Source organism: Trichomycterus rosablanca, chromosome 20 (assembly GCF_030014385.1).
Source record: "Trichomycterus rosablanca isolate fTriRos1 chromosome 20, fTriRos1.hap1, whole genome shotgun sequence".
NCBI lineage: Eukaryota > Metazoa > Chordata > Actinopteri > Siluriformes > Trichomycteridae > Trichomycterus > Trichomycterus rosablanca.
This window is the reverse complement of record NC_086007.1, coordinates 25726682-25753407: the sequence shown is the minus strand read 5'-3', so window position 1 is coordinate 25753407 and position 26726 is coordinate 25726682. Positions and strand designations below refer to the sequence as shown.

Sequence of the window (26726 nt, the reverse complement as noted above, 5' to 3'; positions counted from 1 at the left end):
CTAGATTTTAACACAAATACTCCTGAATGTGCCTTTTACTTCTCGTATGATGTCGCTTTTATACCACTGAGATCACAACACAGCCCATCAGCCAGTCACAGCACGCCACTCAAGCGGATCGGGTTGAAGAGCAGGACTTGAGACGCATGATCGCTAGCGATGGTCACGGCATACGCATACACACACTCACACGTACACATACACACGTACACACGTACTTAAGCGCATGAAAGTGCAACTGCGAACAGACACGTGAGGATTGGGTACATGGCTTTAAAGCTTAAACTTCCATACAAACACACAACCACACACACACTATCACGCAGAGACATCCACACACACACACACTATCGTTGTTCTGTGTCCGAGGTAACGTACACACACTTGACAGGCTTTGCATAAAATGTCCTGATTTCAAATCCAGGCTTTTTTTTCCCTTTCGGAGACATTCACAGGATCGCAGGATTCAGTCTGCTTTCTATTGTCGGGTTTCTGGGGGGTTTTTTTTCTCCTGCTGAGGTGCGAGCTCCGGGAGGTGCTGTATGTATAGTGGAGTAGGTGTGTGTGATTGTGAGTGTGTGTGCGAGTGTATTATTGTGTGATTGAGCAGCTATGAGCCATCCTGCTGGGTCAAGTCCTGGGTCGGCTCTTTCCTTCCGTTCATGCTCGGTGTCCCTGGTCCTGAGCCTTGTAAGCTGCGCTTATCCGCGATCTCGTGCAGCGAAGGTTCCTTGTACATGCACACTGCAGAGGCAGAGAGTGAGACAACGGTTAGACGTTTTGATGCCCTGACATGCCACCAAGCCTCCCAAACACAAATGCTGTAAAACAACAGCATAATCACTAGAATACTGCACCCCTGAAAAGGTGGGAATAATTCTGCCCTTTTGGACTCAAACCCACAATGTCCTAAACATGAGAACCCGCTCTTCTAGAACCCCAGTGTCATGTTCTCCTGCAAAGGCGTCCATCCATCACAATTAAACCCCAACCCTAAACTGCCTCTAAGCCATTGGTGGGCAAACTACAACCCGTTAGGCTACAAAATAGTTCATTTCGCCTCGCTTTTCAGTTGATTCCACTAGATGGCGCACTCCAGACTGTCCATATGCTGGCAAAGAAGGGCGATCAACAACACTGTTCCCACTGAAATTGAATAAGGCAGGTAGGTACCTAGTGTTTGCTTCTTAGTTCATGCATTTCACATATAATTTAGGGAGGGTTGGTGAGTAGCCCTGTCGCCTCACAGCAAGAAGGTCCTGGGTTCGATCCCCAGGTGGTTAGGTCCGGTTCCTTTCTGTGTGGAGTTTGCATGTTCTCCTTGTATCTGCGTGGGTTTCCTTCAGGAGCACCGGTTTCCTTCCACAGTCCAAAAACATGCAAGATACAAAACCCACACCAGGTTCTGCTTTTTAGCCTCCATGAGTTCTTGTGAGCTTTCGACAGACGTCTCACATCCACACACCTACAGTACAAGGATTCAATCACCAGACCAGATACCAAACTCTAACACAACTCTGCAGCAGGTACCGTGAAGAAGGAAATCCAGCACATTCGTCTTTCTCTTCTAGTTTCTCTGATTGGTCTGCATTCATGTTAAGCCACAGCACTACAGTGCAGCAAGTAATGTGGGTGTTGCACAGCTGCAGGGGTCTGTTTGGAGTCTGACATCATGTACATGGGTTTTCTCTAGGGCAGCAATCCCACAGACCGGTTTCATATAAGATATAAATTCACGGACTGGCCCTGAGCTTTTTTCACTGCAACAAAACACTCCCACCTAGGGGTGATAGGAGACAATAACACCCAAAGTGCGCTGGAAATGGAAGCAGTGTTTTCATTGCTTCTGTAGCGATCTCTAATTATTTATTCTTCCTGTGTGGCCCGGTGATAAATGTCCTGGTGGTTGGGGAGCACTGCGCTAGGGAATTGAATTTCCATCAAAAACATGCCAGTAGTTGGCCTGACTACTCAAATCACCCCTGTTGATGAATTGTGTGTGGCCTGTGATAGCCTGGCACTATGTCCCAGTTATTCCAGTGTAATCTACATGAATTGATTAGTGAGCATAAATAAACACGCTTATTAGAACACACACGCTCACCTTCAAGAGGCCTGGGCACGAAGTGTGAGCACGGTTTGGTTTTCTTGACCCGGTTGCCTTTCATGATGATGCCGTCCTTGCTGAGGCCGAGGAACCAGGCGCGGCCGCTCTCGTGCTGACGATACATAGTGGAGGAGTAGATGACATAATAATTCTCAAATACGCTCTCCTTAAACTTACACTCCACTGTAAAAATATCCTACAGAGAGAGAGAGAGAGAGAGAGAGAGAGAGAGAGAGAGAGAGAAAAAAAGAGAAAGACAGAGAGAGAGATGTTAATGACAATAATATTGATAAAAATCTTTATTGCAGTGAGTCCATTTAATCAGGACTCCACCCTCCTCACCTGTATATGTCTGATTGACTAGAACTCACACACACTCACACACATACACACTCACACACACACACACACACACACCATCTTGTGTTGAGTCAGCATCACTTCTGTTTTACTGCCGACAAAAAGAATAAAAACTCTCTCCAGCTTTTCAAAGACACTCTATCTGATTAAAATAATGTACATCACCAACACATACACATACACACACACACACACACACACGCACACACACACATCGATCCAAACATCCACATCCACTATGCACACACACTTAAACATACCACACTGACCCACATCATTCCCCATTACACTGGCATACACACATTCCTAAACTTACACTCTCTGTGCACACACACACACACACACACACACACACACACACTTACACTTTATTATCACTTTAGAATTTAGAAATAATCAACACTCTCACACATCCATCGCAACTCAGAATAACACAGAAATCACATGATCTCTCTCTCACTCACACACAAGTATACACACGTACACACACACACACACACACACACACACAGTGCTCTTACTGATATGTAGAGGAAGCCCTCGGCATTCATGGCCACATAGAGTCCTGCCTTCACAGCCTGAATCGCCACAACACGCAGACCCACCGGGATCAGATTGAAGAGAGCTGCACAAAGAGAGAGCGAGAGCGAGAGCGAGAGAGAGAACATAAAAGATTAAGAATCAGCAAATAAAAAAGAGAGAGAAGAGAGAGAAATCAACAAACACAAACTGATTAAAGAATTAGATTCAATACAGGTATTTCCATCCAAGTCTTTTATTCCATGAATATAGATGAAGGCATTTAATAAAAATTGAATTAAAGTGTCATGTCATGTCACTACGCCGTCATTGTTGGCTGTACAGATGGGTCAGCTTTCTCCAATGCTCTCTCTATTGTGTCGCTTAAAGCAGACTAGCTCCTGACAATGGAATCCACAATGAAAGGTGGCACAGCAAGATATTCCACTAGCTTCTGGGTTCAAATCTCGGCTCTACTACCAGTCGGCTTGGCGCCGTCTAGCGGGCACAGTTGGCAGTGCCTGCAGCAGACAAAATTGACCACCGAGTCTGCTGTGTGGGAAAAGACTGAGGGGTCTGTGCAGAAGTGGAATCCACTGAGGCAAAAAGAACACTAATTGGCTGCACTAAATTGGGAGAGGGCGTCACGGTGGCTCGGTGGGTAGCACTGTCACCTCACAGCAAGAAGGTCCTGGGTTCGATCCCCAGGCGGGACGGTCCGGGACCTTTCTGTGCGGAGTTTGCATGTTCTCCCTGTTTCTGTGTGGGTTTCCTCCAGGAGCTCCGGTTTCCTCCCACAGTCCAAAAACTGGCAGTCAGGTTAATTGGAGACACTGAATTGCCCTATAGGTGTGTGTGTATGTGTGTGTCCGTCCTGCGATGGACTGGCGCCCCGTCCAGGGTGTTACTGTGTGCCTTGCACCCAATAAAAAGCTGGAATAGGCTCCACCCCCCCCCCCTCATGACCCTAATTGGATAAGAGATTAAGAAAGTCAGTGATTGAGTAAATTGGGAGAAAATGAATAAATAAATACAAGAAAACTGCAACAATTAGTGTCCCCAGTTCCCAAACCATTAAAAAGTCTCATTAATATGAAAGGTGATGGAACAGAGAGGTAAACACGCCTCTGTCTCACTTTTTTGAGAGTGTTAAAGGCACAAATCCACAATGAAGTTGATCAGTAAACGTTGTAAACCTTTTTTTTCTCAGAGGTATAAGTGGCAGCTGAAGGTCCTGGGTTCGATCCCCAGGCGGTGCAGTCCGGGTAATTTCTGTGCGGAGTTTGCATGTTCTCCCCGTGTCTGCGTGGGTTTCCTCCGGGTGCTCCGGTTTCCTCCCACATGCAGTCAGATTAATTGCAGACACTGAATTGCCCTATTTGACCGCTAGGATGCATAAACCAGGATAATTAAAGAGGGTTGTGTCAGGAAGGGCATCCGGCGTAAAAACTGTGCCAAATCAATAATGCGGATCACACTCAGCCGGCGACCCCTAACGGGAGCAGCCGAGGAAATAGAGAGAGATTTGTCAGAAAAAGAAAGACACAAAGGATGCTCCAGTCTTCAGATCCCTCATCCATGCAGCTGAGAGTTTGGTGCTGCAGTCTGTTGTGCTTTGACCTCCTCTGATGTACCTTTCAATTTTACTCTTTAGAGCTTGCCACAGTCAAGAGTTTTACATAGCGTTTTACATATGAATCCCAGCTTTATTTGCTTAGTCTTTTGCCAACTTTACATAGATTTCCTTAAAGTTAGGATGGAACCCAGCTAGAGAGACGGAGGAATCAGATGAACAATAAAAATGGAGTCCTGCATGTTCGGTCTCTGTGTGAAAATCAATAAACATTGTGTAACTAAATAAACGTAACAAACAGTGAAACAGATACAGAGATACTGCGAGCAGGGGATCAGCGGAGGAGTGAGGAGGAAAAGTTCAGGGAGAATGATAGAAGGAGAGAGAGAGAGAGGGGATGAGTGTACATGAGTGGGCATGAGTAGAGAGAAGAACAGCACTTATAGGGTACCAGATGATGCCATGTTACTGAGAGTAACGTATCTGTGCACTGTCAGCCCATGTCCTCCATTTATAAATGAAGAGGGACCCCTATAGACAAGATATTATGGGTGGTGGACCATTCTTAGAACTACAATGACATGGTCCTAACATGGTAGTGTGTGTTGTACTGATATGAGTGTATCAGTTGCAGCAGTGTTGTTGGGATTTTTAATTATCATTTATATATATATATATATATATATATATTTGTTTTATGTATTTTCTTCCCTTTTTCTCCCTTTTAGGGCGTCCAATTGCCCGATTGCGTCATGCTTCCTCTCCACCAATGCCGATCCCCGCTCTGATTGAGGAGAACGAAGCTAACCCACACCCTCTCCGACACGTGGGCAGCAGCCGTATGCATTTTGTCACCTACACTTTGACGAGTGCAATGCGGATCAGCACTGTGTATGGAGAGACACACCCTGACAGCACTCTTTTCTCATCTCTGTGCTTTTTTAATTAATTTTTAATGTAATGAATAAATTCAGTCGGATCTGCATCAGCAACTGAATCAGAATCTTTTGTATTTGCCATCTGTTGACCTTTGCACTTTTGTGGCGGACAAATCACACACGTGTCCATTCTCAAAAACCCCACGTAGGCGACTTTAAAACAGATTGATTTGACATGCTAGTAGCCTGTTGATGTTCCCGTTCCTACATGGATGGTGTAGTTTAGTAACAGTGAAGTTCTATAGTGCTGAAAAGCTGTTTGCAAAATCAGCAGCTTTGTAACACAATAGATGAATTAAATCTGTAGCTTTGTAGCTCTGTATCTTTTTAATTAGCAGCTCTGTCGATATGTAGCTCTGTTTAATAGCTCTACTGTTTACTTTCCTAGAGCATGTCCAGAAATGAATAGCATCATGTTTCAGGTGGCTTTAAAATAGATTTTTTTCTCACTTCAGATGAAACAAGTTTAGCAAACCGCTGTCAGAAATAAACAGCTCGCAGTTAGACGAGAACACTTATACACGAGAACTGCCACTTATACCCACACTTATACCAAAACCAGCTGCCATTTATACCCACACATATACCAAAACCAGCTGCCACTTATACCCGCACTTATACCAAAACCAGCTGCCACTTTTACCTCACTTATACCCACACATATACCAAAACCAGCTGCCACTTATACCCACACATATACCAAAACCAGCTGCCACTTATACCCACACTTATACCAAAACCAGCTGCCATACCCACATATACCAAAACCAGCTGCCACTTATACCCGCACTTGTACCAAAACCAGCTGCCACTTTTACCTCACTTATACCCACACATATACCAAAACCAGCTGCCACTTATACCGACACTTAAACCAAAACCAGCTGCCACTTATAACCACACTTATACCCTCACTTATACCAAAACCAGCTGCCATTTATATCCACACTTATACCCTCACCTATACCAAAACAAGCTGCTGCTTATACCCCTAGTTATACCCACACTTATACCAACACCAGCTGCCACTTATACCTCATTATACTCACACTTATACCCTCACTTATACCCACACATAAACCCTCACATAAACCAAAACCAGCTGCCACTTATACTCGCACTTATACCAAAACCAGATGCCACTTTGACCTCACTTATACTCACACTTATACTCACACTTACACCAGAACCAGCTGCCACTTCTCTCCTACTCTCACTCTTTCTCATATGTGGCCCAACTGTACCTGAATCTGACCTCGTGTGTTTAGCCTGGAGTCTCATGGTCTCTCTTCTCAAATAAGCTCATCACTCAACCAGCTCGTCCTCTAGTGCCAACCAGAACACACATGGCTGAGACAAAAAATACACCCTAGACATGGCACCAGTACCACAGAACGATACACACTTCCACATTCATTCACTCATGCCGAGAGGAAATCACACTGTCCCCTAAAGCTCTACGGTCAGGGTCTGGATGTCGTCCTTGACAATCTAAAGATCTGAAAACTTTTACACTCGCGCTGTTCCAGAACTCCAGTTTCCTTTTTGATCTCAGCTCAGATTTCCTCACTTAGATGACACAATGGGAATTCAAACAGCCACACACACACACACACACACACACACACGATCCGAGCTGCAGTACTGAAGGATAAAATCATGGTAACCAAGATGATGAAAGTTAAGAAGATGCTTAGCAAAGTGAATTAGTTAAGAAGAGGTCAAATGAGTGTGTGAGTGTGTGTGTGTGTGGACTCACTGTAGTCGCTGTTCTCATCCTTGGTCCCATTAATGGTTCCATCCGGTAGCATCTGCAGGTAAAACCCCTGCTCACTGAACAGCCTCGTTACAATCCCCTTCAGCTGCGGCTCTGCAACACACACCACACACATTCAATATGTACATGGGAGAACATGCGTAACTCCAAACCTTGGGCCACGAAATAGCAAGTGTGTGGGGATGAATCAAAAGAAATTACCCTAATGCCATGCCCCCCCCCCCCCAACACACTTCCATTTATGTACTTACTTACTTACATCTAGGAGCATTTTACCTTTAACAGCCAATCCACCTTCTGCATGTTTTAGCAGGAGGCTGGAAACCAAGGCACCTGGTGGAAACCCACGCGACACACAGACACTGGTGCTGCACCATTATGCAACAGGAATATAGCGGGTGTGTTTTTATGTGTGGGGATGAATGAAAAGAAATTACCCTGTTGCCCCGTACACACACACACACACACACACACACACATTCAGCATTGTGCATGCACACATCACTTCATTCTACAAATTTATGTGGTCATCTGAGCGGAGAACATACCCAACTTCAAATCTAGGGCCACAAAAATAGCAAGTGTGTGCGGATGAATCAAAAGAAATTGCCCTGTCGCCCCGTATACACACACATTCAGCATTGTGCATGCACACATCACTTCATTCTACAAATTCATGTAGTCATCTAAGGGGTTCAGAATCTACACCCAGGGATGAAATTCGAGTACCTGGATAAAAACCATATATGTACAGTGTATCACAAAAGTGAGTACACCCCTCACATTTCTGCAAATATTTCATTATATCTTTTCATGGGACAACACTATAGACATGAAACTTGGATATAACTTAGAGTAGTCAGTGTACAACTTGTATAGCAGTGTAGATTTACTGTCTTCTGAAAATAACTCAACACACAGCCATTAATGTCTAAATAGCTGGCAACATAAGTGAGTACACCCCACAGTGAACATGTCCAAATTGTGCCCAAATGTGTCGTTGTCCCTCCCTGGTGTCATGTGTCAAGGTCCCAGGTGTAAATGGGGAGCAGGGCTGTTAAATTTGGTGTTTTGGGTACAATTCTCTCATACTGGCCACTGGATATTCAACATGGCACCTCATGGCAAAGAACTCTCTGAGGATGTGAGAAATAGAATTGTTGCTCTCCACAAAGATGGCCTGGGCTATAAGAAGATTGCTAACACCCTGAAACTGAGCTACAGCATGGTGGCCAAGGTCATACAGCGGTTTTCCAGGACAGGTTCCACTCGGAACAGGCTTCGCCAGGGTCGACCAAAGAAGTTGAGTCCATGTGTTCGGCGTCATATCCAGAGGTTGGCTTTAAAAAATAGACACATGAGTGCTGCCAGCATTGCTGCAGAGGTTGAAGACGTGGGAGGTCAGCCTGTCAGTGCTCAGACCATATGCCGCACACTGCATCAACTCGGTCTGCATGGTCATCATCCCAGAAGGAAGCTGAGGCACAAGAAAGCCAGCAAACAGTTTGCTGAAGACAAGCAGTCCAAGAACATGGATTACTGGAATGCCCTGTGGTCTGACGAGACCAAGATAAACTTGTTTGGCTCAGATGGTGTCCAGCATGTGTGGCGGCGCCCTGGTGAGAAGTACCAAGACAACTGTATCTTGCCTACAGTCAAGCATGGTGGTGGTAGCATCATGGTCTTGGGCTGCATGAGTGTTGCTGGCACTGGGGAGCTGCAGTTCATTGAGGGAAACATGAATTCCAACATGTACTGTGACATTCTGAAACAGAGCATGATCCCCTCCCTTCGAAAACTGGGCCTCATGGCAGTTTTCCAACAGGATAACGACCCCAAACACAACCTCCAAGATGACAACTGCCTTGCTGAGGAAGCTGAAGGTAAAGGTGATGGACTAAACCCAATTGAGCACCTGTGGCGCATCCTCAAGTGGAAGGTGGAGGAGTTCAAGGTGTCTAACATCCACCAGCTCCGTGATGTCATCGTGGAGGAGTGGAAGAGGATTCCAGTAGCAACCTGTGCAGCTCTGGTGAATTCCATGCCCAGGAGGGTTAAGGCAGTGCTGGATAATAATGGTGGTCACACAAAATATTGACACTTTGGGCACAATTTGGACATGTTCACTGTGGGGTGTACTCACTTATGTTGCCAGCTATTTAGACATTAATGGCTGTGTGTTGAGTTATTTTCAGAAGACAGTAAATCTACACTGCTATACAAGTTGTACACTGACTACTCTAAGTTATATCCAAGTTTCATGTCTATAGTGTTGTCCCATGAAAAGATATAATGAAATATTTGCAGAAATGTGAGGGGTGTACTCACTTTTGTGATACACTGTACATGAGAGAACATGCCCAACTCCAAACCTAGGGCCACGAATAGCAGGTTTGCGGGGATGAATCAAAAGAAATTGCCCGAATGCCCCCACACATATACTTCCATTAATTTATCTACTTACTTACATCTAGGTACATTTAACCTTTAACAGCCAGCCAATCCACCTTCTGCATGTTTTAGCAGGAGGCTGGAAACCAAGGCACCTGGTGGAAACCCACGCAACACACGGACACTGGTGCTGCACCATTATGCAACAGGAATATAGCGGGTGTGTTGGGATGAATCAAAAGAAATTGCCCTGTTGCCACACACACACACACACACACACACACACACACACACACTGACCTGGTTTTCGTGGCGCGGGCCGCTTCTTGCCGCTGCAGATCCGCACTTTACTGAACAGTCCGAACAGGCGCCTCCCGCACAGCACGCGCGCTTCTTTGCCGGGGCTCAAGCGGCGCGCGGACGCTGTCCCGCGGTCGCTCCCGGACTCGCGCGCCTGCCGTTTCTGCCGGATAAGCGAGCTCGCGATAGCCGCCGCCATACGAAACGGCGTGGAGGGGAGCGCGCGGCGGCACGGGCTCCGGTGAGAGCGCACGGAGCTCCGGGGAGCGCGAGAGCCTGCTGCAGCTCTGCGTGCCGCGCGCCTCTCTGGATCATTAAAAGGTGATCGACGGGCCACGCGCTCGCTAACGTGCAGCCTTTCGCATAGCGCGAGACGCTTGATTCCGCGCGCACCGAACTGCACGGTCCATCCGCCGGCTTAAAGCGCGAGCCCCGCCACCGAACGCGAGTGCTGCTCCCTCCCTCCCTCCAGCACGATCATACCGGGTCAGGGCTGAGAGAGATGCGGAGCGGCGGAGGCTGCGCGAGAGACGCGCGCGCGCGCACGGGCACGGGCGTGTCAGACTGAGGAGGGGAAGTGCAAAACTCAACAGCGCAAACTCAACAGCCTTTCCACTTAACACTGACAGGTGAACACACACACACACACACACACACACCACGGGTTATGACGTCACGCATCAACACTAATTAGTCACCACCCCAAATATAACCCAAATGCAAAGACACTCACGTAAGGGTGCGGAATGCAGGCAAGTCTTCTATAAATAAAGCCACCTCCTTGTTTCTACACTCACTGTCCATTTTAGAAGCACTTAGTAGTTCTACAATTACTGACTGCAGTCCATCTGTTTCTCTACATACTTTTTTAACCTGCATTCACCCTGTTCTTCAATGGTCAGGACCCCCACAGAGCAGGTATTATTTGGGTGGTGGATCATTCTCAGCACTGCAGTGACACTGACATGGTGGTGATGTGTTAGTGTGTGTTGTGCTGGTATGAGTGGATCAGACACAGCAGCGCTGCTGGAGTTTTTAAATACAGTGTCCACTCACTGTCCACTCTATTAGACGCTCCTACCTAGCTGGTCCACCTTGTAGATGTAAAGTCAGAGACGATCGCTCATCTATTGCTGCTGTTTGAGTCGGTCGTCTTCTAGACCTTCATCAGTGGTCACAGGACGCTGCCCACGAAGCGCTGTCGGCTGGATATTTTCGGGTGGTGGACTATTCTCAGTCCAGCAGTGACAGTGAGGTGTTTAAAAACTCCAGCAGCGCTGCTGTGTCCGATCCACTCATACCAGCACAACACACACTAACACACCACCACCAAGTCAGTGTCACTGCAGTGCTGAGAATGATCCACCACCTAAATAATACCTGCTCTGTGGTGGTCCTGTGGGGGTCCTGACCATTGAAGAACAGGGTGAGAGAAACAGATGGACTACAGTCAGTAATTGTAGAACTAGAAAGTGCTTCTATATGGTAAGTGGAGCTGATAAACTGGACAGTGAGTGTAGAAACAAGGAGGTGGTTTTAATGTTATGGCTGTAACGTGGTGCATTATTATGCCTGAAACAGCTCGTTCTAAAAGAGTAAATGTCTGGTACTGTAAGAGATTGTGACCCTAAAATGCCCATCAACAGGATCGAATGTACAATAATAAGTACAGAACACGGCAGCAGCGCTGTGGCATTTACAGATGATGCATGGCCTATATAGCGATTAGGTTTTGTGAGTGTGTGGCTGTGAGAACGATGCTCAATACAAAAGCTAAAGAAAGTATTAAAATTCAACACATAACTGGACCAGACTCATGGACCATACTCAGGTCTCCACTCCACTGATTTCCTCCACTTTTACCCGTTTAATGGATAGTTCAGAGTCGACCACTAATCCTGTTATTACCCACCAAAAGCGATGACCACACACCTTATTTCAGGTTACTGCTGTGGACAGTTTTACATGCTACTATGGGTTTCCTCTAAAGTGTGTGATGTTTAGGGTGTGGTCTTAACCACCTCTGACAGTTTCCAGGACAGGCACTGGACCCTCCATGACCATAAGGAACCATCCCAGTCCTTAATCTGGATAACAGTACCGATGTACGAAACAGTTCTCCTCATTCTCTAGCAGAACAAATAAGTGCAGCGTGATTGCAAACACAGTCTTAAACCCTCTGTCTGTTGAATGTGTGTGTGTGTGTGTTTAAAAATTAAAGTGCTGCAGGATCGTTTTTGTTCTTTCTTCATTAAGGAGGCCAGTCGGAGTGACCCATATACACTCACTCATCAGAACACGCTGATTATCACACACACACACACACACGCAACTTGGCAATGACACACCAATTCCGATTCAAAGAATTGGCTGATTTAAATGTAAAGTTAGCGGCGAGTTCCTTTCTTCACGTCTCTGTGCATGAACGTCGAGTCTGCGATGCTCAGATGAAAGTACACAGTATGAGGGACGAGAGAAACAAGTTGTCACTGGGCAAAGTGCTGAAACGACTCCGCTGCCAGCTCCGCTAACACACACCGTAGATCTACTTTAATGCTGCTCAGTAGTCAATAACTTCCAATCTCTTCCTAGTAATGGGAGTGACTCTAACACTAATAGAAATCATCTGAATATAGACAGGCTGGGATTGATTGGCGTATTGTCCGGGGTGTATTCCGTCCACTGCATCCCTGATCGGGATGAAGATGCTAAAGGTGACTAAATAAATTAATAAAAAGGAAACGAATGCGAGAATTAAGATTAATTATAACTATTAACATTTAATAAAGCAAGAAAATGTAAAATCTAAACACAGACTATGATGTGCGAGTGCACAAAAGAACAAACCATCCTAGATCACCAGGGGATCACCAGAGACCAATTTGACTCGCTATTCTATTTAATGTGGTTTATCAAAACGTACAATGCAAACGTACAATATTTATGCATTTTTTGCCTTTTGCCGCTGCTGGGGATCCCGACTGCATTTGCCTGCTCCTTGCCCCTCCCGACTCGTGCGCAGTCCCTCAACCCCTTTTTTTAGGTGGATTTGCACATGAGGCTCCTCCACTTCTGCACAGGCGCCTCGGTCTGCTAACCAAGGTCCTTGCACAGCGTTTGAAGACCCCACCCACTTTTCAGTCCGGTCTTTTCCCACACAGCAGACTCGGTGAACCAATTTTATCTGCTGCAGGCACTGCCAATTGTGCTCGCTAGATGACGCCCAGCCGACCAGGTGTTCAGAATCTTGTTCAGTATTTTTATATATTGGTTTATAACTGAATGATCCAAAACTCAAACTGAAACGCAAAATAAGGCTGATGTATGCCACATGCGCACCTTTATGCGCATTAGTCCTTTATTCCCAACATACTCTCTATTGCAGCTACAGGCAGGTAACAATTTAAAAAACATAAATAAATAAAATAATAAAGCTCTGAAAACATTAACCTGTTATTCTGTGAATCCCAGTAAAGCCAATAAAGACTAAGGACAGTTTAAAAATACATGTACATACTTGTTAAAGGCATTTGTGACTAGTGACCGATAACTGAGTCAGGAGTTGTCAGCGGTCAGGCTTGAACCCTTGACCTTCTGATTAACAGTCCAGTACCTTCACTGCTAAGCTGACAACACCACCACTTCACCAGCCATGAAGAATGTGTTACAATTCATGCCGTTATTGATCCTCGCATCTGATTGCTGTCTGTTAAGAGTTGATTTATTCCTGGTTTGGTTTGTTAGGGTTTCCTCCAGGTTCTCCAGTTTCCCTTCACCTACCCACAGCAAGTCTGTATTGTATTCAGAAAATGGAAATCATTGTTTATGGTAATTTGAACATTCTGTCAGAGATCTTCTTTCTCCAAGTAACGTCCAACATTGTGATTTAAGAGCCCATAATGCTGATGTGACCTTAGGCTACATGATGGATTCGCTTACAATAACAAGTTAAGGAATTAAATTAACCTTATAGTTTATGGCCCCTTCAGGGTTAAAGGCAATTTAAAAAGCAAGTCCTGCCTGATATTGCTCCGAAATCCAAGTGCAGACCTGCATTGAGTCCTGTGTGTTTGTTTGTTTATTAGGATTTTAACGTCATGTTTTACACTTCGGTTACATTTATGACAGGAACGGTAGTTACTCATTACACAAGATTCATCAGTTCCCAAGTTTATATCAAACAATTTAGCGTCTCCAATTCACCTCACTTGCACGTCTTTGGACTGTGGGAGGAAACCGGAGCACCAGGAGGAAACCCACGCGGACACGGGGAGAACATGCAAACTCCACACAGAAAAGACCCGGATCTCCCCACCTGGGGATCGAACCCAGGACCTTCTTGCTGTGAGGTGACAGTGCTACCCACTATAAACGCCCGATAAAATATGTATAATAATAAAGAAACTGGTAAGATACTTGGCATTTCACATTCACAGCAGTGAAATGAGCCTTTTGCCGTGTAATATGCAATTTGCTCTGAAATTCACAGTTTAAGCTTTGTGTTTAGTGATTTGACATTGGTCATTCGAGTAGCATTCAAGTCCCAGCAATACTACGGCAATTCAGTCAGCAATCAGTCAGTCAAAATGTCCAAAACGTCAAAGTGTAAAGCAGCTAAACACACGACTCAGGTAACTGAGTCTGAAAAACTCTGAACCGATTCTGTGGACGCAGAGGAAGGGGACGATGTCAAAACACGGACAAGAATGTTCTAGGGTTTACATTTAACTTTTAAGGTAGCTGTGCTGTGTACTGTAGCTTCTATTTACTCTATCATTCAGTTTATGAGTGTAATTTAATGACTGTTGTAAAATGCTGCACTTTTCCTTAATAAAACTGTGACTTTTGACATTTTCCCATGAATTTAGTAGATCCCTGTATTTAAATAATACAACATAGCCTTTGAAAACTAACTAAATATGGCCAACTTTAATGGCTTTTCTTCCACCCTAATCAATGTTGCATGTTGCTCTTTGCTTTCTACAGACCAATCTGCTGTACACTGTCCACTTCTGTGCTATTCGTGGACATAAAATGTTAAATATTTATAGCTGACTGCACAAGTTGTCACACAGTGTTAAAACAGAAGTAAAGTTTAAGCTCAGTTGCAGGTATTTGTGTTGTACTTAATCCTTTCTTAAATAATTTAGCAGCAGATGTGAGAGATTATTTACACTTTCGAACTGTCCAGATAAAAGACTTGTGTAGCCACGTGGTTTAACCTTAACTTTTAGCAAGCTTCAGCTTAATGACCATATTTTCCAACTGTCTGCCACCTAAATAACAGCAGACTGGAGATGATTCCACAAGTTCCATTTAAATGCCTTTAGTGTATAACGGGAACATAAATCTGTCCCACCAGGATTTTGCAGCCTATTATGTCATTGCTCTGGACATTTTACAGCTTCATAAATTCATCATTTCTTTAAATCTCTACAATAAAAGCTGCTGTCCAGACTGACAATGCAATAAACTAATCATGGCCAAAAACTGGGAGCTGATTGGCCCTGATCTCAATTCCGATCAATGGGCGTAACAGAAGCCAATCTCAGACCTCTCTGAGCTTATTTGGATGAATCTGGGGTGTTAGTGACCGGCTTCGGTCTTGCTGATCTGCACCGTGACATGAAACAGAAAATCTGGTGTGTGATGATGATGATGAAGACATAGATAGTGAAGATCAGCTCTGACTGACATTCCTCTGACCCCTGATGGTGCAGTATGAAAATTGATCAGCAATCTGCACACACACACACACACACACACACACACACACACACACGTTCGTGTACACCATTAAGATTGATTGGTAGGCTGTGAATTAATCTGGGCCTCTGCCAATAATCTGACACACACCAGGATTTGTGAGAAGTTTGTAAGGAATTGTGGGAATCAGAAGGATGCCGAGAATCAGAAAACAAGCCATTGAGACGCAATGCGGGATAATAAGTGTGGCTGCACTGCCATCTAGTGGAAAGTGGAAGAAACAAAGTATTACAGGATCAAGAGCAAGCACACCAATATTCCCCAAAATATTTAAACATTCCATCACCCTTTCAGGACAACACCTGTGACCAATGAGGTGTATTTTATATACAAGATATAAATTTATATGTGTATTTTATTCATATGTGTGATATTCGTTTCTCTGAATATCTTAAAGGACACGATTCTGTAGAAGGCATTACACAAGAGAGGCCCATATAGGTACATTCCCACATATGGAACGCATCTCTGGGAGGCTCTGTTTCAGGAAAGCTCCAATGTATGGATTTGGAACCATAAGGTTCCCTGGGCTGTACTGGCATTGAGTCCGCAGGTTGTGATGGGAGTTAGGAGTCATTGTCTTTATAAACGAGGGGGCCTCTGGACCAGGGAGCTTTGAGGCCCTGGTAAGACCAGATCATATTGAAACCAGATGTGCTGTATGTACATTACTGGAGTATATAAACTCAAGGGGGAGGCTGAGAAGGTTAGAAGAAGAATCAGCTACTTTTTCTCCGGGCATAATCGCGAAATGTCTGTACTGACACTACTCATTTCTTTGAATAAACCTCTTAATTAAACATGAGTTAGTGTCAACGGAGTTGTCATTTCCTCATCAGTGCTTCACCACGACAAAAGACACCTCACCTTAAAAACACAACTACACACCTCTCCATGTACATAGATCCTGTCGAGATATGGGCAAAACAGCAGAAACATCACATTAATAAAGCCTGACTTTTAAGTGACTAAATCCCAATCACTATTTATTACTAAATAAACACTTATGCTGACCATAAAACACTTTATAATGTGAGACTTTCCAAAAGCCAAAAGGTGAAGGCTTAAATTGCAGGTCAAAATCTCAAATGGTTGAAAATTATTTGTGTAACGGCCTGGGTCCATCTGCAATATAGACCAGCAGAAAGCGCAGATTACAGTATTATGCCCACATGCTGTGCCATTATAGGCGAACAGGGTGCATAGAGGCACAGACGACTAACCTTGCAGGTTCTATTAATAGAGTCAGTTGGTCTATATGCCTCTATTTTACTAAAATCTATTCTGGAAATGGTGTCTGTGTTTATGCAAGCACAGTTCTGTCGTGTTTCCATCTATGTACAGTCTGTGCCCAGGATTTATATAAACAAATTCTTTAAAAAAAAAAAAAAGATTTTAAAAATAATTGTAACTTCGGCTAAAACTAGAGAGAGAGAGAGAAAGTGAGAGAGAGAGAGAGAGAGAGAGAAAATGGTGCATAAAAATTATTTAGAGATGATATTTTTATCAGTGTATTTTTTTAGTCAAGTCTCAGTTTCTGCAACCATCAGGAACACACACACACACACACACATCTGTGCACTATTCCACTGAGCATGCAGTTATAACACACACTGAAATCAATTTCTGTATCAGACTGACGATACTTTCTCTAGCAGCAGCCTGAATATACAAAACTTAAGTTTCAGAAATAGGCTTACCGTTTGATTACGTTCTCTCTGAGATGTTTTACTGGCTTATGAGGTAAACAAACGTTATTGAAAGGTGCATCTGTATATATGACAAATAAAGCAATTCTGTTCTAATGTTGTTTTTGCTCCTGACTATAAACTCTACATTCTGAATGCTGAACTAGCTGTGTTCACTGTGTTTACGTTCCTCTGTTCTGTTTTACTGCCGCATTTGCAGATTTGAAACTTGGTGATGTGTTTTATATTTTAACCGTATGCTCTAAGCTTGTAGGTCAGCGGTAAACCTTACATTAGGGTTCCCTAATGTAAAGACAGATAGATTACAGTTAGTTATTGTATATTTACATAGTGCTTCTATATGGTAGGTGTATCGCACATAAAATTGTTGATCGCTGTATGTTTAAGACAGGTGCTCCTAATTGCTTTTGAGCGTGGAGAATCTGCTACCTGTCCATAAATTCATCTCAATACACAAACTAAAAATCACAGTGAGTAGAAGTAAGAAGTATTTTTTTATTTCAGCTGCGCTTGTATTTAGGCGTCTTTACAGAGGATCAAACCTAATTTGGCACAGTTTTTACACCTCCTTATTCGTGTCTGAGCTTGGGACCGGGACTGAGAGGGCAGTGACAAGTGCACCTCTCACTGGCTTGCATGCTTGACCTTCTCCCCCCTCAGACACAGCCGATTATGTCTACGTAGACACCTACAAACAGCAGCATCGATACTTCCCCTCACTGCAAAATATATTCTTTTCTGCTATAATCACCTCCATCACAATAATTCACATGGTTTTTAATAACTTTTTTTTTTAAGTGCAATAACTTTTTAAACATGTGCAATACCTGCTGTACTTTGTGCAATACATTTTAATAACTGTGCAATATTTGGTTAACTTTCTATAATAATACTGTTTATATTTTTGTAATTTTTTTTTTTTTACATATTCTTACTTTGTACTTTTTAATACATGTGTACATATGTGTAAACACTTTGTATTTTTTATTTTTATATTCTTGAAAGCTGCTGTAACACTGCAAATTTCTTATCTTATCTTTTTATCTTTAACACATAATGATCAGGTGTGTTAGTTGGTCAGTTAACTACAGTAACCACATGATTGGCAGCCTTGGCATGGACTTTACATGTCAACAAACAAGTGCAGATTCATATTTGAGTGTTTGTACGTACATTATCGAAAAATTAAAACGCTATACTCCTCTTATAAAGGTATCTAATGTAGTTTTTGGCCACTGGGTGGCACTGTGGATCATCATAGAGTAAATTGGCCTCCCATGAATTATGTATCATGAGAATACATGTACTGTAGTTTATTTCATCAGTCAGATCATAACAAGTGGCATATCACAAAAGGATTTTGCTAAATTTAATAACAAACACATCACTTTAGTTTGTAAAACCTTGAAGAAACAACATGCTGCAGCTTCAGTAGCCTCAGATACCCCACATGAAACCTATCTCGTGTGAAAAAACCCCACTCTGTGTGAAATATGATATTCTTAAAGTTATCTGCATAACCTAGCTAGCTGGCACTCCCTGCACTGTAACTTATTAAGGGTGCTTTGCGTATTAGTGTATGTTTGTGAGTGTATATTTGTGTGTTTGTGTTTTCTGACCAGGTTCAGCTGATTCACTCTTCCTCCTGGCTCCCTCTTCTTCACCTTCCTCCTCTGCTTTGTCGCCACGAGACAGAAGCCTCCGAAACGCACTGAGAAATCGAGTCATGATCGTGTGTGTGTGTGTGTGTGTGTGTGGGCGAGTATAAAAGTCCGAAGGATTCCTCTTAGTCAAACTGGTCTTCAGTACGGTGTATGGACTACGTGTGTGTGTGTGTGTGTGTGTGTGTGTGTAACAGAGACGCTTCTTGACTTAGAGATTCTATTATTAACACTGTTTACATGAAGAAGTGCTGCACAAGGAGATTCCGGAGGCTCCACCATAAACACACTTCCACATAAACACCCACACACACACACCACACACACAGTAGTCTATATACAGTACTGAAGAACACAAGTAAGTACAAGACCTTATCCCCGCCCAATCATGCACCATACCTAGGTCACACCTCCAGATTAAAAGGATTTCTGGCATAAATGTGAGAGGAACTAAATCTTGCCAGGCTGGGATGTTGTATAATCCAATCTCTGCCTCCTGAAGGTGACGCAGTGAGTGAAACGCACCCTAACACACTAAACAGTGAGTCTAATTACTGCACTAAAAGTTAATTAACAGTGCTGTGTGTCTCTGATGATCACAACTGAGACATACGGTCTGAGTAAATAAGTCCTAAAGGAACTGGAATGAAAATGCACACAGTAAGATGCAAAAAGGACCCAGTCAGAGCTGATTAGAGACACAAAAAGAACCATGTCAAACAGTAAGCCTATTTCTGAATCCTTCTAAAGACTTGAGTTGTTTACTAAAGTTTGGACTTGTGATTTCTATATTATGGATGACATTACCACCCTCAATTTCTCTGTAACTTATCATTTGGAAAGGGTTTCCTGGTCTGGCTCTGGGTCCCCCCCCCCCCCCTCCCAGACATTGCCAGTCATGTCTGTATGTAGTAAACGACGGGCTGATAGCACATGCTGGGGATTTGAACCTTGAATCCCAGGGCTAGTGTAATTAAGCACTTTCCCCAGATTAAATCACAAAAGAGATCAAATCTAGTCACAACAGACTAGGGGTACTAACCTTTACTAATAACAAAATGCGCTACCAATAACACTACTAATGACTTTTATTGTTCTTGTACTGTTGAAATTACACCTTTCTATAAGAACCAGCATTAACTTCTTTAGCAATTTGAGCTACAGTAGCTCGTCTGTTGGATTGGACCACACGGACCAGCCTTCGCTCCCTCATATGCATCAGTGAGCCTTGGCCGCCCATGACCCTGTCGCCGGTTTACCACTGTTCCTTCCTTGGACCGCTTTTGATAGATATTGACCCCTGCAGACCGGGAACACCCCACAAGAGCTGCAGTTTTGGAGATGCTCTGACCCAGTCGTCTAGCCATCACGATTTGGCCCTCGTCAAACTCACTCAGATCCTCACGCTCGCCCATTTTTCCTGCTTCTAACATCAACTCTGAGGATAAAATGTTCACTTGCTGCCTAATATACCCCCCCCCCCCCCCCCCCCCCCACTAACAGGTGCGGTGATGAAGAGATGATCAGTGTTATTCACTTCACCTGTCGGCGGTCATAATGTTATGCCTGGTCGGTGTATGACAAATAAAGGCATTCTGTTCTATCTATTGTGTCTCAGAGGTCGAGGGACACACAATGAAAATGTACTGACACTGCCCCCTAGTGTCAGAGTCTCTGAAATACAGTCAGGTCCCGCAGTCCAAGAGCAGACTGACGACTTCTATTAAACACACCGCTGTTTGTACAACTACAGTAACACAGTTACACACTTCCCAGCCCCAACAACGTGGGATCAGCTTACACTGTGTGTGTGTATGTGTGTGTGTGTGTGTGTGTGTGTGTGTGTGTGTGTGTGTGTGTGTGTGACCACAGCAGTGTATCATATTTTATACGACTTAAATTACACAGCCAGCACGATGCTTATGAATTAAATATCACATCGATTAGGGGCTGGTGTTTGGGTTTAGGGGTTTAGATTTGGATTTATGGATTAATTTTAAGGTTTTTAGAAAGAAAAGGTCAGGGTTAGAAATTAGAGGTCATTCATTCACTGTCTGTTTTACCACCACTATCCTGGTCAGGGTCGCAGTGGGTCTGACTCATTGAGCGAAAGATGGGAAACACCCCAGATAGGTTGCCAGTCCAATGCCGGGCAGACACACACAGGGCAATTTTCCGTAGCTCCAGATAACCTGACTGCACGTCTTTGGACTTGTGTGAGGAAACCAGAGTACCCAGAGGTAACCCACATGGTCATGGGGAGAACATGCTAACTTTACACAGAAAGGCCCCTGGCTGCCCGGCCCTTCTTGCTTTGAGGCGACAGTGCTACCATGAACTATTATCAGTTTATAATAAGGGTGTTACGATTTAGGATTCAGGACTAGGGCTAGGACGAGAGGCTAGGGTTTGACTTTAGAGTTTTAGCTATATTTTGGGTTGAGAAGCTGGAGGTCTGAGATTAGGATTAGAACTAAAGCTGAGAATTAGAGTTTAGTAGATGAGGATTAGGGTTAGGAGCTGAGTCTTGGGGTTTAGTGTTCAGAGGTTAGGACTGGGGTTTGGTCCTTTGATTTACAGAGCGCAGGGAACACAGATGTTGTTCGAATTGGTCTTGTTTACTTTAGACATGTGGACGTTGTAGTTGTACATTTATTTATAAATGAAAGGTTTAGGGTTTAGTGTTTTGTGGCTAAGAATTAAGTGGATTATGGTTTAGTGACTCGGGAGTTAGTGGATTAGACTTTAGTGACTTAGAATAAAATGGATTAAGGTTTAGTAGCTAAGAGGTTAGTGGTTTACATTTACATGGTTTAGAGTTTATTGCTAAGAATTAAGTGGATTTAGGTTTTAGTGACTCAGGAGTTAGTGGTTTAGGGTTTAGTGGCTAAGAATTAAGTGGATCAACACTTTAGTGACTCAGGAATTAGTGTTTTAGACTTTAGTGGCTAAGAATTAAGTGGATTTAGGTTTTAGTGACTCAGGAGTTAGTGGTTTAGGGTTTAATGGCTAACAATTTAGTAGATTAAGATTTAGTGGCTCGGGGGTTAGTGATTTAGAATTTAGTGGCTAAGAATTAAATGGATTAAGATTTAGTTGCTCAGGAATTAGGGGTTAAGAGTTTAGTGCCAAGAATTAAGTGGATTAAGGTTTTAGTGGCTCAGGAGTTAGTGGTTTAGAGTTTAATGGCTTAGAATTAGGTGGATCAACACTTTAGTGACTCAGGAGTTAGTGGTTTAAAGTTTAGTGGCTAAGAATTAAATGGATTAAGATTTAGTTGCTCAGGGGTTAGTGGTTTAGAGTTTAGTGCCAAGAATTATGTGGATTAAGGTTTTAGTGGCTCAGGAGTTAGTGGTTTAGGGTTTAATGGCTTAGAATTAGGTGGATTTAGGTTTTAGTGGTGAAGAAGTTAGTGGTTTAAAGTTTAGTGACTAAAACTTAAGTGGATTATGGTTTAGAGGCTCAAGAGTTATTGGTTTAGACTTTAGTGGCTCAGGAATTAGTGGTTTAGAGTTTAGTGATTAAGAATTAAGTGGATTAAAGTTTAGTGGCTCATGAGTTAGTGGTTCAGTGTTTAGTGCCAAGAATTAAGTGGATTAAGGTTTAGTGACTCAGGGGTTAGTGGTTTAGAGTTCAGTGCCAAGATTTAAGTGGATTTAGGTTTTAGTGGCCAAGAAGTGAGTGGTTTAGGGTTTAGTAGCTACAAGTTAAGTTACTTCTAGTAGTGTGTAGTTGCTGTGGGTTTAGTTATAATTATAGTTAAAGTTTTGGTGGCTCATCTTTCATGGTTTAATGGTTTAACATTTAGTACCCAGACGTGACTGTTCCCCTTTTAAAAGTTTAGGATTTAGTGTTTGAGATTTTAGATTAGAAGAGCACGAGTTTAGGAAGAGGGTTAGCGGTTAAGTGGTTAAGGGTTTAATGGTTGGAGTTCGGAGTAGTACTAAGTACTGGTTTTAGTGGCTATGAAACAAGGGTTTAGCGACTAAGGGTTCAGTACCCTGACCCACACGTTACTCTGGACGGTTTTCATTCTTCATGGTCACCTCTTGCTCTTGTTTACGTTTGGCCCTTGATGTGATCCCCACATCTTCCCCACCCTTATGGCACAGCTGACACACACACACACACACACACACACACACACACACACAGTATGGACACTTGGGTGCAGTACAGTCAGTGTGTGCTATGCATCCTGCATGCTGATCACCAACACAGGATTACACACACACACACACACACACACACACACACACACATCAAGATGCTGGATAGACTGCACGTTAACTGTCTGTACATCTGCAGTGGGCTGCACTCGTGTGTGTGTGTGTGTGTGTGTGTGTGTGTGTGTGTGTGCGTTAAATAAATAATGACAAAGAGAACGAGCACCCACCGACATCCGTCCATTAACAGTGCCGCAGTACGCACACACACACAGCGGCGCGAGCCACACATGCCGTGCAACGCCCAGCCACGCGCCGCCCCGCGCGCTCCTCATGCCCCGTTACCGTTACCGTTAATACCCCCCCCCCCCCCCCTTACCTGCAGATTTGTCCTTGTTCTCCATCTCACGCGCTGTCGGTAAAGACGGATTTTGATAAAGAGCTCGAGGATCTTCGGGCGGCTCCTTTTATCTTCTCTGCTCGTTTTAGACGCGTGTCGGTTTGCCGTTGCGCTCGCACTGCAGATCCCACAGCCGTTAATGACCGGTGACGGAGCTGAGCAGGGATGTTCTCTCTCTCTCTCTCTCTCTCTCGCTCTCTCTCGGCGGTGTCACGTGGATGAATGTTTTTTTCACTCCTCCCGTATTACCGTTGGCAGCCGCGCGCTGTTCCGTTACCTGCGTCTGCGCGCGCGCGCGGTACTAGCGTGTGTTTTTTTTATTCCTGTGCGGGAGCGGGTGCAGCTGCAAGCGCGGCGGTGACGTCACGTGGCCGATGGCGTCACTCCAAACAAAAGATATGTTTTTAAAAAAAAGTTAAGCTCCCTCCGGGACCAGGACCAGGACTGTATCCATAAAAGATTTCTTTACAAAGACATCAGTAGAGGATCCGTCTCAGGTACTGAATGTACAATTTCAGTAGTTTTTAGAGGTCAGGAGTTGGGAGGGTGGGTAGGATGGATAGGTAGCTAAACAGACAGACAGACAGACAGACAGACAGACAGACAGACAGACAGATAGATAGATAGATAGATAGATAGATAGATAGATAGATAGATATACAGACAGATATACAGACAGACAGACAGACAGATAGATAGATAGATAGATAGATAGACAGACAGACAGACAGACAGACAGATAGACAGACAGACAGACAGACAGACAGACAGACAGACAGACAGACAGACAGACAGACAGACAGACAGATAGATAGATAGATAGATAGATAGATAGACAGACAGACAGACAGACAGACAGTTAGATAGATAGATAGATAGATAGATAGATAGACAGACAGACAGACAGATAGATAGATAGATAGATAGATAGATAGACAGACAGACATAGATAGATAGATAGATAGATAGATAGATAGATAGATAGATAGATAGATAGATAGATAGATAGATAGATAGACACACAGACAAACAGGTAGGTGGATAGATACACAGACAGATAAACAGACAGACGGATATATAGATAAATAGATACTTTATTTATCCTCAACAAAATTGTTGAGTGTCATGTATATCATTGTTGGCCGATGAGATTAAATGTTCATGTTCTAATTCTGTTGCTCCAGTTCTGTTTATTTTGATGACGTTATGACCCAGTAGTATTCCGAAGCAGCCACATATCATGATGCTCCCACCTTCATACTTCACTGTTTATAAAGTGTTCTTGGGATTATTTATGCAATCTACCTTTTTCCAAACATGACGAGCGTTCAGTACTGTCATCCATGTCTGGTTGTCATCCAGCTCTGTATGAGTGACCGCTGGCGTCTTTCTTCCCTTCTTTTCTTATACTGTATTATTATTCGGAGAGTATGTTGTGAAATTTTGTGTAATGTGCTGGGGACGCTTTATGGTACCATAAAATCTCCACGTGCAGAAAATCAAACTAATTGAACTGGCAGAGACGTTTAAGGGGTTTGGCTTTGGCTCTGTTCATACTGGACCTGAACAAAAAGTGAGCTTTGATTTTCAAGGCTATCAAACAAGAAGCCATAATCTTTAATAAGAAGTATTTTTGTTTATCTGTGTCTTTCATTTTATTTTCCTGACTCACATCCGAGGAGAACATACCAAACTCATACAGTATATGGATTAAAGATGTGTACAGTAAATGATCAGCTATGTGTGTGTGTAGGACAAACTGCAGGTGTGTGGCTAGTGCTGAGACAGCAGGTATCAAAAATAATCTCTCACACCATCAAAAACAGCCCCCTCCACACACACACACACACACACACACACACACACACACACACACACACACACACACACACAATAACATCCAAAAATAGATCAGCAGCATCCAGTTCATGAACTTTCAACTTTGTTTTATTTGTAATCAGAGTAAACTCAGGTGCACTTGTACCGCACTTGCACTCATTTATTCTTCCCACCCTGCAAGGACATCAAGAATGTTCAGAATATGGATTTATTAACTTCCAAAAGGTGTGACTGAGTTTTGCCTCTGCTATACATTGCTGCCCTGTCTGGGGTTTGTTCCTGCCCTGCACCCAGTGTTCTCAGGTAGACTCCGAAGCCCCTGTGACCCTGATTATGGTTTTAATTTTAGGGTTTTTAATAATAGCGGCTTTCTTTAATATAGTTCAGTTTGTTTGGATTTTAACGTCATGTTTTACACACTTTTGGTTACATTCATGACAGGAACGGTAGTTATTCGTTACACAAGGTTCATCAATTCAAGTTCAATGTCGAACACAGTCATGGACAATTTCCATCTCCAGTTAACCTGACTGCACGTCTTCGGACTGTGGGAGGAAACCCACCCAGACACGGGAAGAACATGCAAACTCCACACAGAAAGGACCCGGACCGCTCCACTTGGGAATCGAACCCATGACCCTCTTGCTGTGAGGCGACAGTGCTACCCACTAAGCCACCGTGCCGCCCTATAGTTCAGTTCATGGCAGCTGTAGGGCAGTTGTAGCCTAGTGGTTAAGATACTGGACTAGTAATCAGAAGGTTGTCAGTTCAAGCCCCACCACTGTCAGGTAGCCACTGTTGGGCCCTTGAGCAAGGCTCTTTAACCCTCAATTGTGTAGACAGTATGCTGTTACAGTACTGTAAGTCGCTTTGGATAAAAACGTCTCCTGAAAATGTAAATGTAATGAGGTGAATCATGATTAGCAAGTCGTATTACTCGGCTCATCTCACTAAGATGCCAGTGTAATCATTAAAATCGAACTGGTTACCTGTTATAATCATCCTAACAACCAGATTGTGAGCTATACAACGCTGTTTATTAGTTTATATTCCATTTCTAATCCGAATTCCAGATTTTATTCGAATTGTTATGAAAATGAATCCATACTGAATCGGCTCCTATCGTTCACTAAAAGAATCGACTCTGTCAGAATGACTCTTCACTGGTGAACGGGAAGTGGGCGTGGCCTCTGCAGAGACCCGGTAGTTGAAGTGCAGGG

The 26726-nt window shown here is 43.6% G+C and overlaps 1 protein-coding gene across 3 annotated transcripts; it reads right to left on the bottom strand.

Moving 5' to 3' along the window:
* On the bottom strand, nt 1-23837 carry fgf12b (fibroblast growth factor 12b). Of its 3 annotated transcripts, none has more exons than XM_063017192.1 (5): nt 23647-23837; nt 7257-7367; nt 2989-3092; nt 2105-2303; nt 1-744 (listed from the first exon to the last, which is right to left on the bottom strand). In XM_063017192.1, exons 1-5 carry the CDS (start codon nt 23669-23671, stop codon nt 611-613), a joined length of 573 nt encoding a protein of 190 aa, XP_062873262.1. In that variant the 5' UTR covers nt 23672-23837; the 3' UTR covers nt 1-610. The 3 variants fall into 3 exon arrangements, with proteins under 3 accessions (XP_062873262.1, XP_062873261.1, XP_062873260.1); XM_063017191.1 differs by lacking the exon at nt 23647-23837 and adding an exon at nt 19060-19243; XM_063017190.1 differs by lacking the exon at nt 23647-23837 and adding an exon at nt 9966-10164.
* Between the last annotated feature and the right edge of the window lie 2889 nt (nt 23838-26726).

Coding starts and splice junctions, on each gene's coding strand:
- fgf12b (XM_063017190.1), bottom strand. CDS start 10,164: ATGGCGGCGGCTATCGCGAGCTCGCTTATCCGGCAGAAACGGCAGGCG. Junction 7,368..9,965: donor GCCCGCGCCACGAAAACCAG/GTCAGTGTGTGT, acceptor TGTGTGTTGCAG/AGCCGCAGCTGAAGGGGATT. Junction 3,093..7,256: donor GGATGAGAACAGCGACTACA/GTGAGTCCACAC, acceptor CTCTTTGTGCAG/CTCTCTTCAATCTGATCCCG.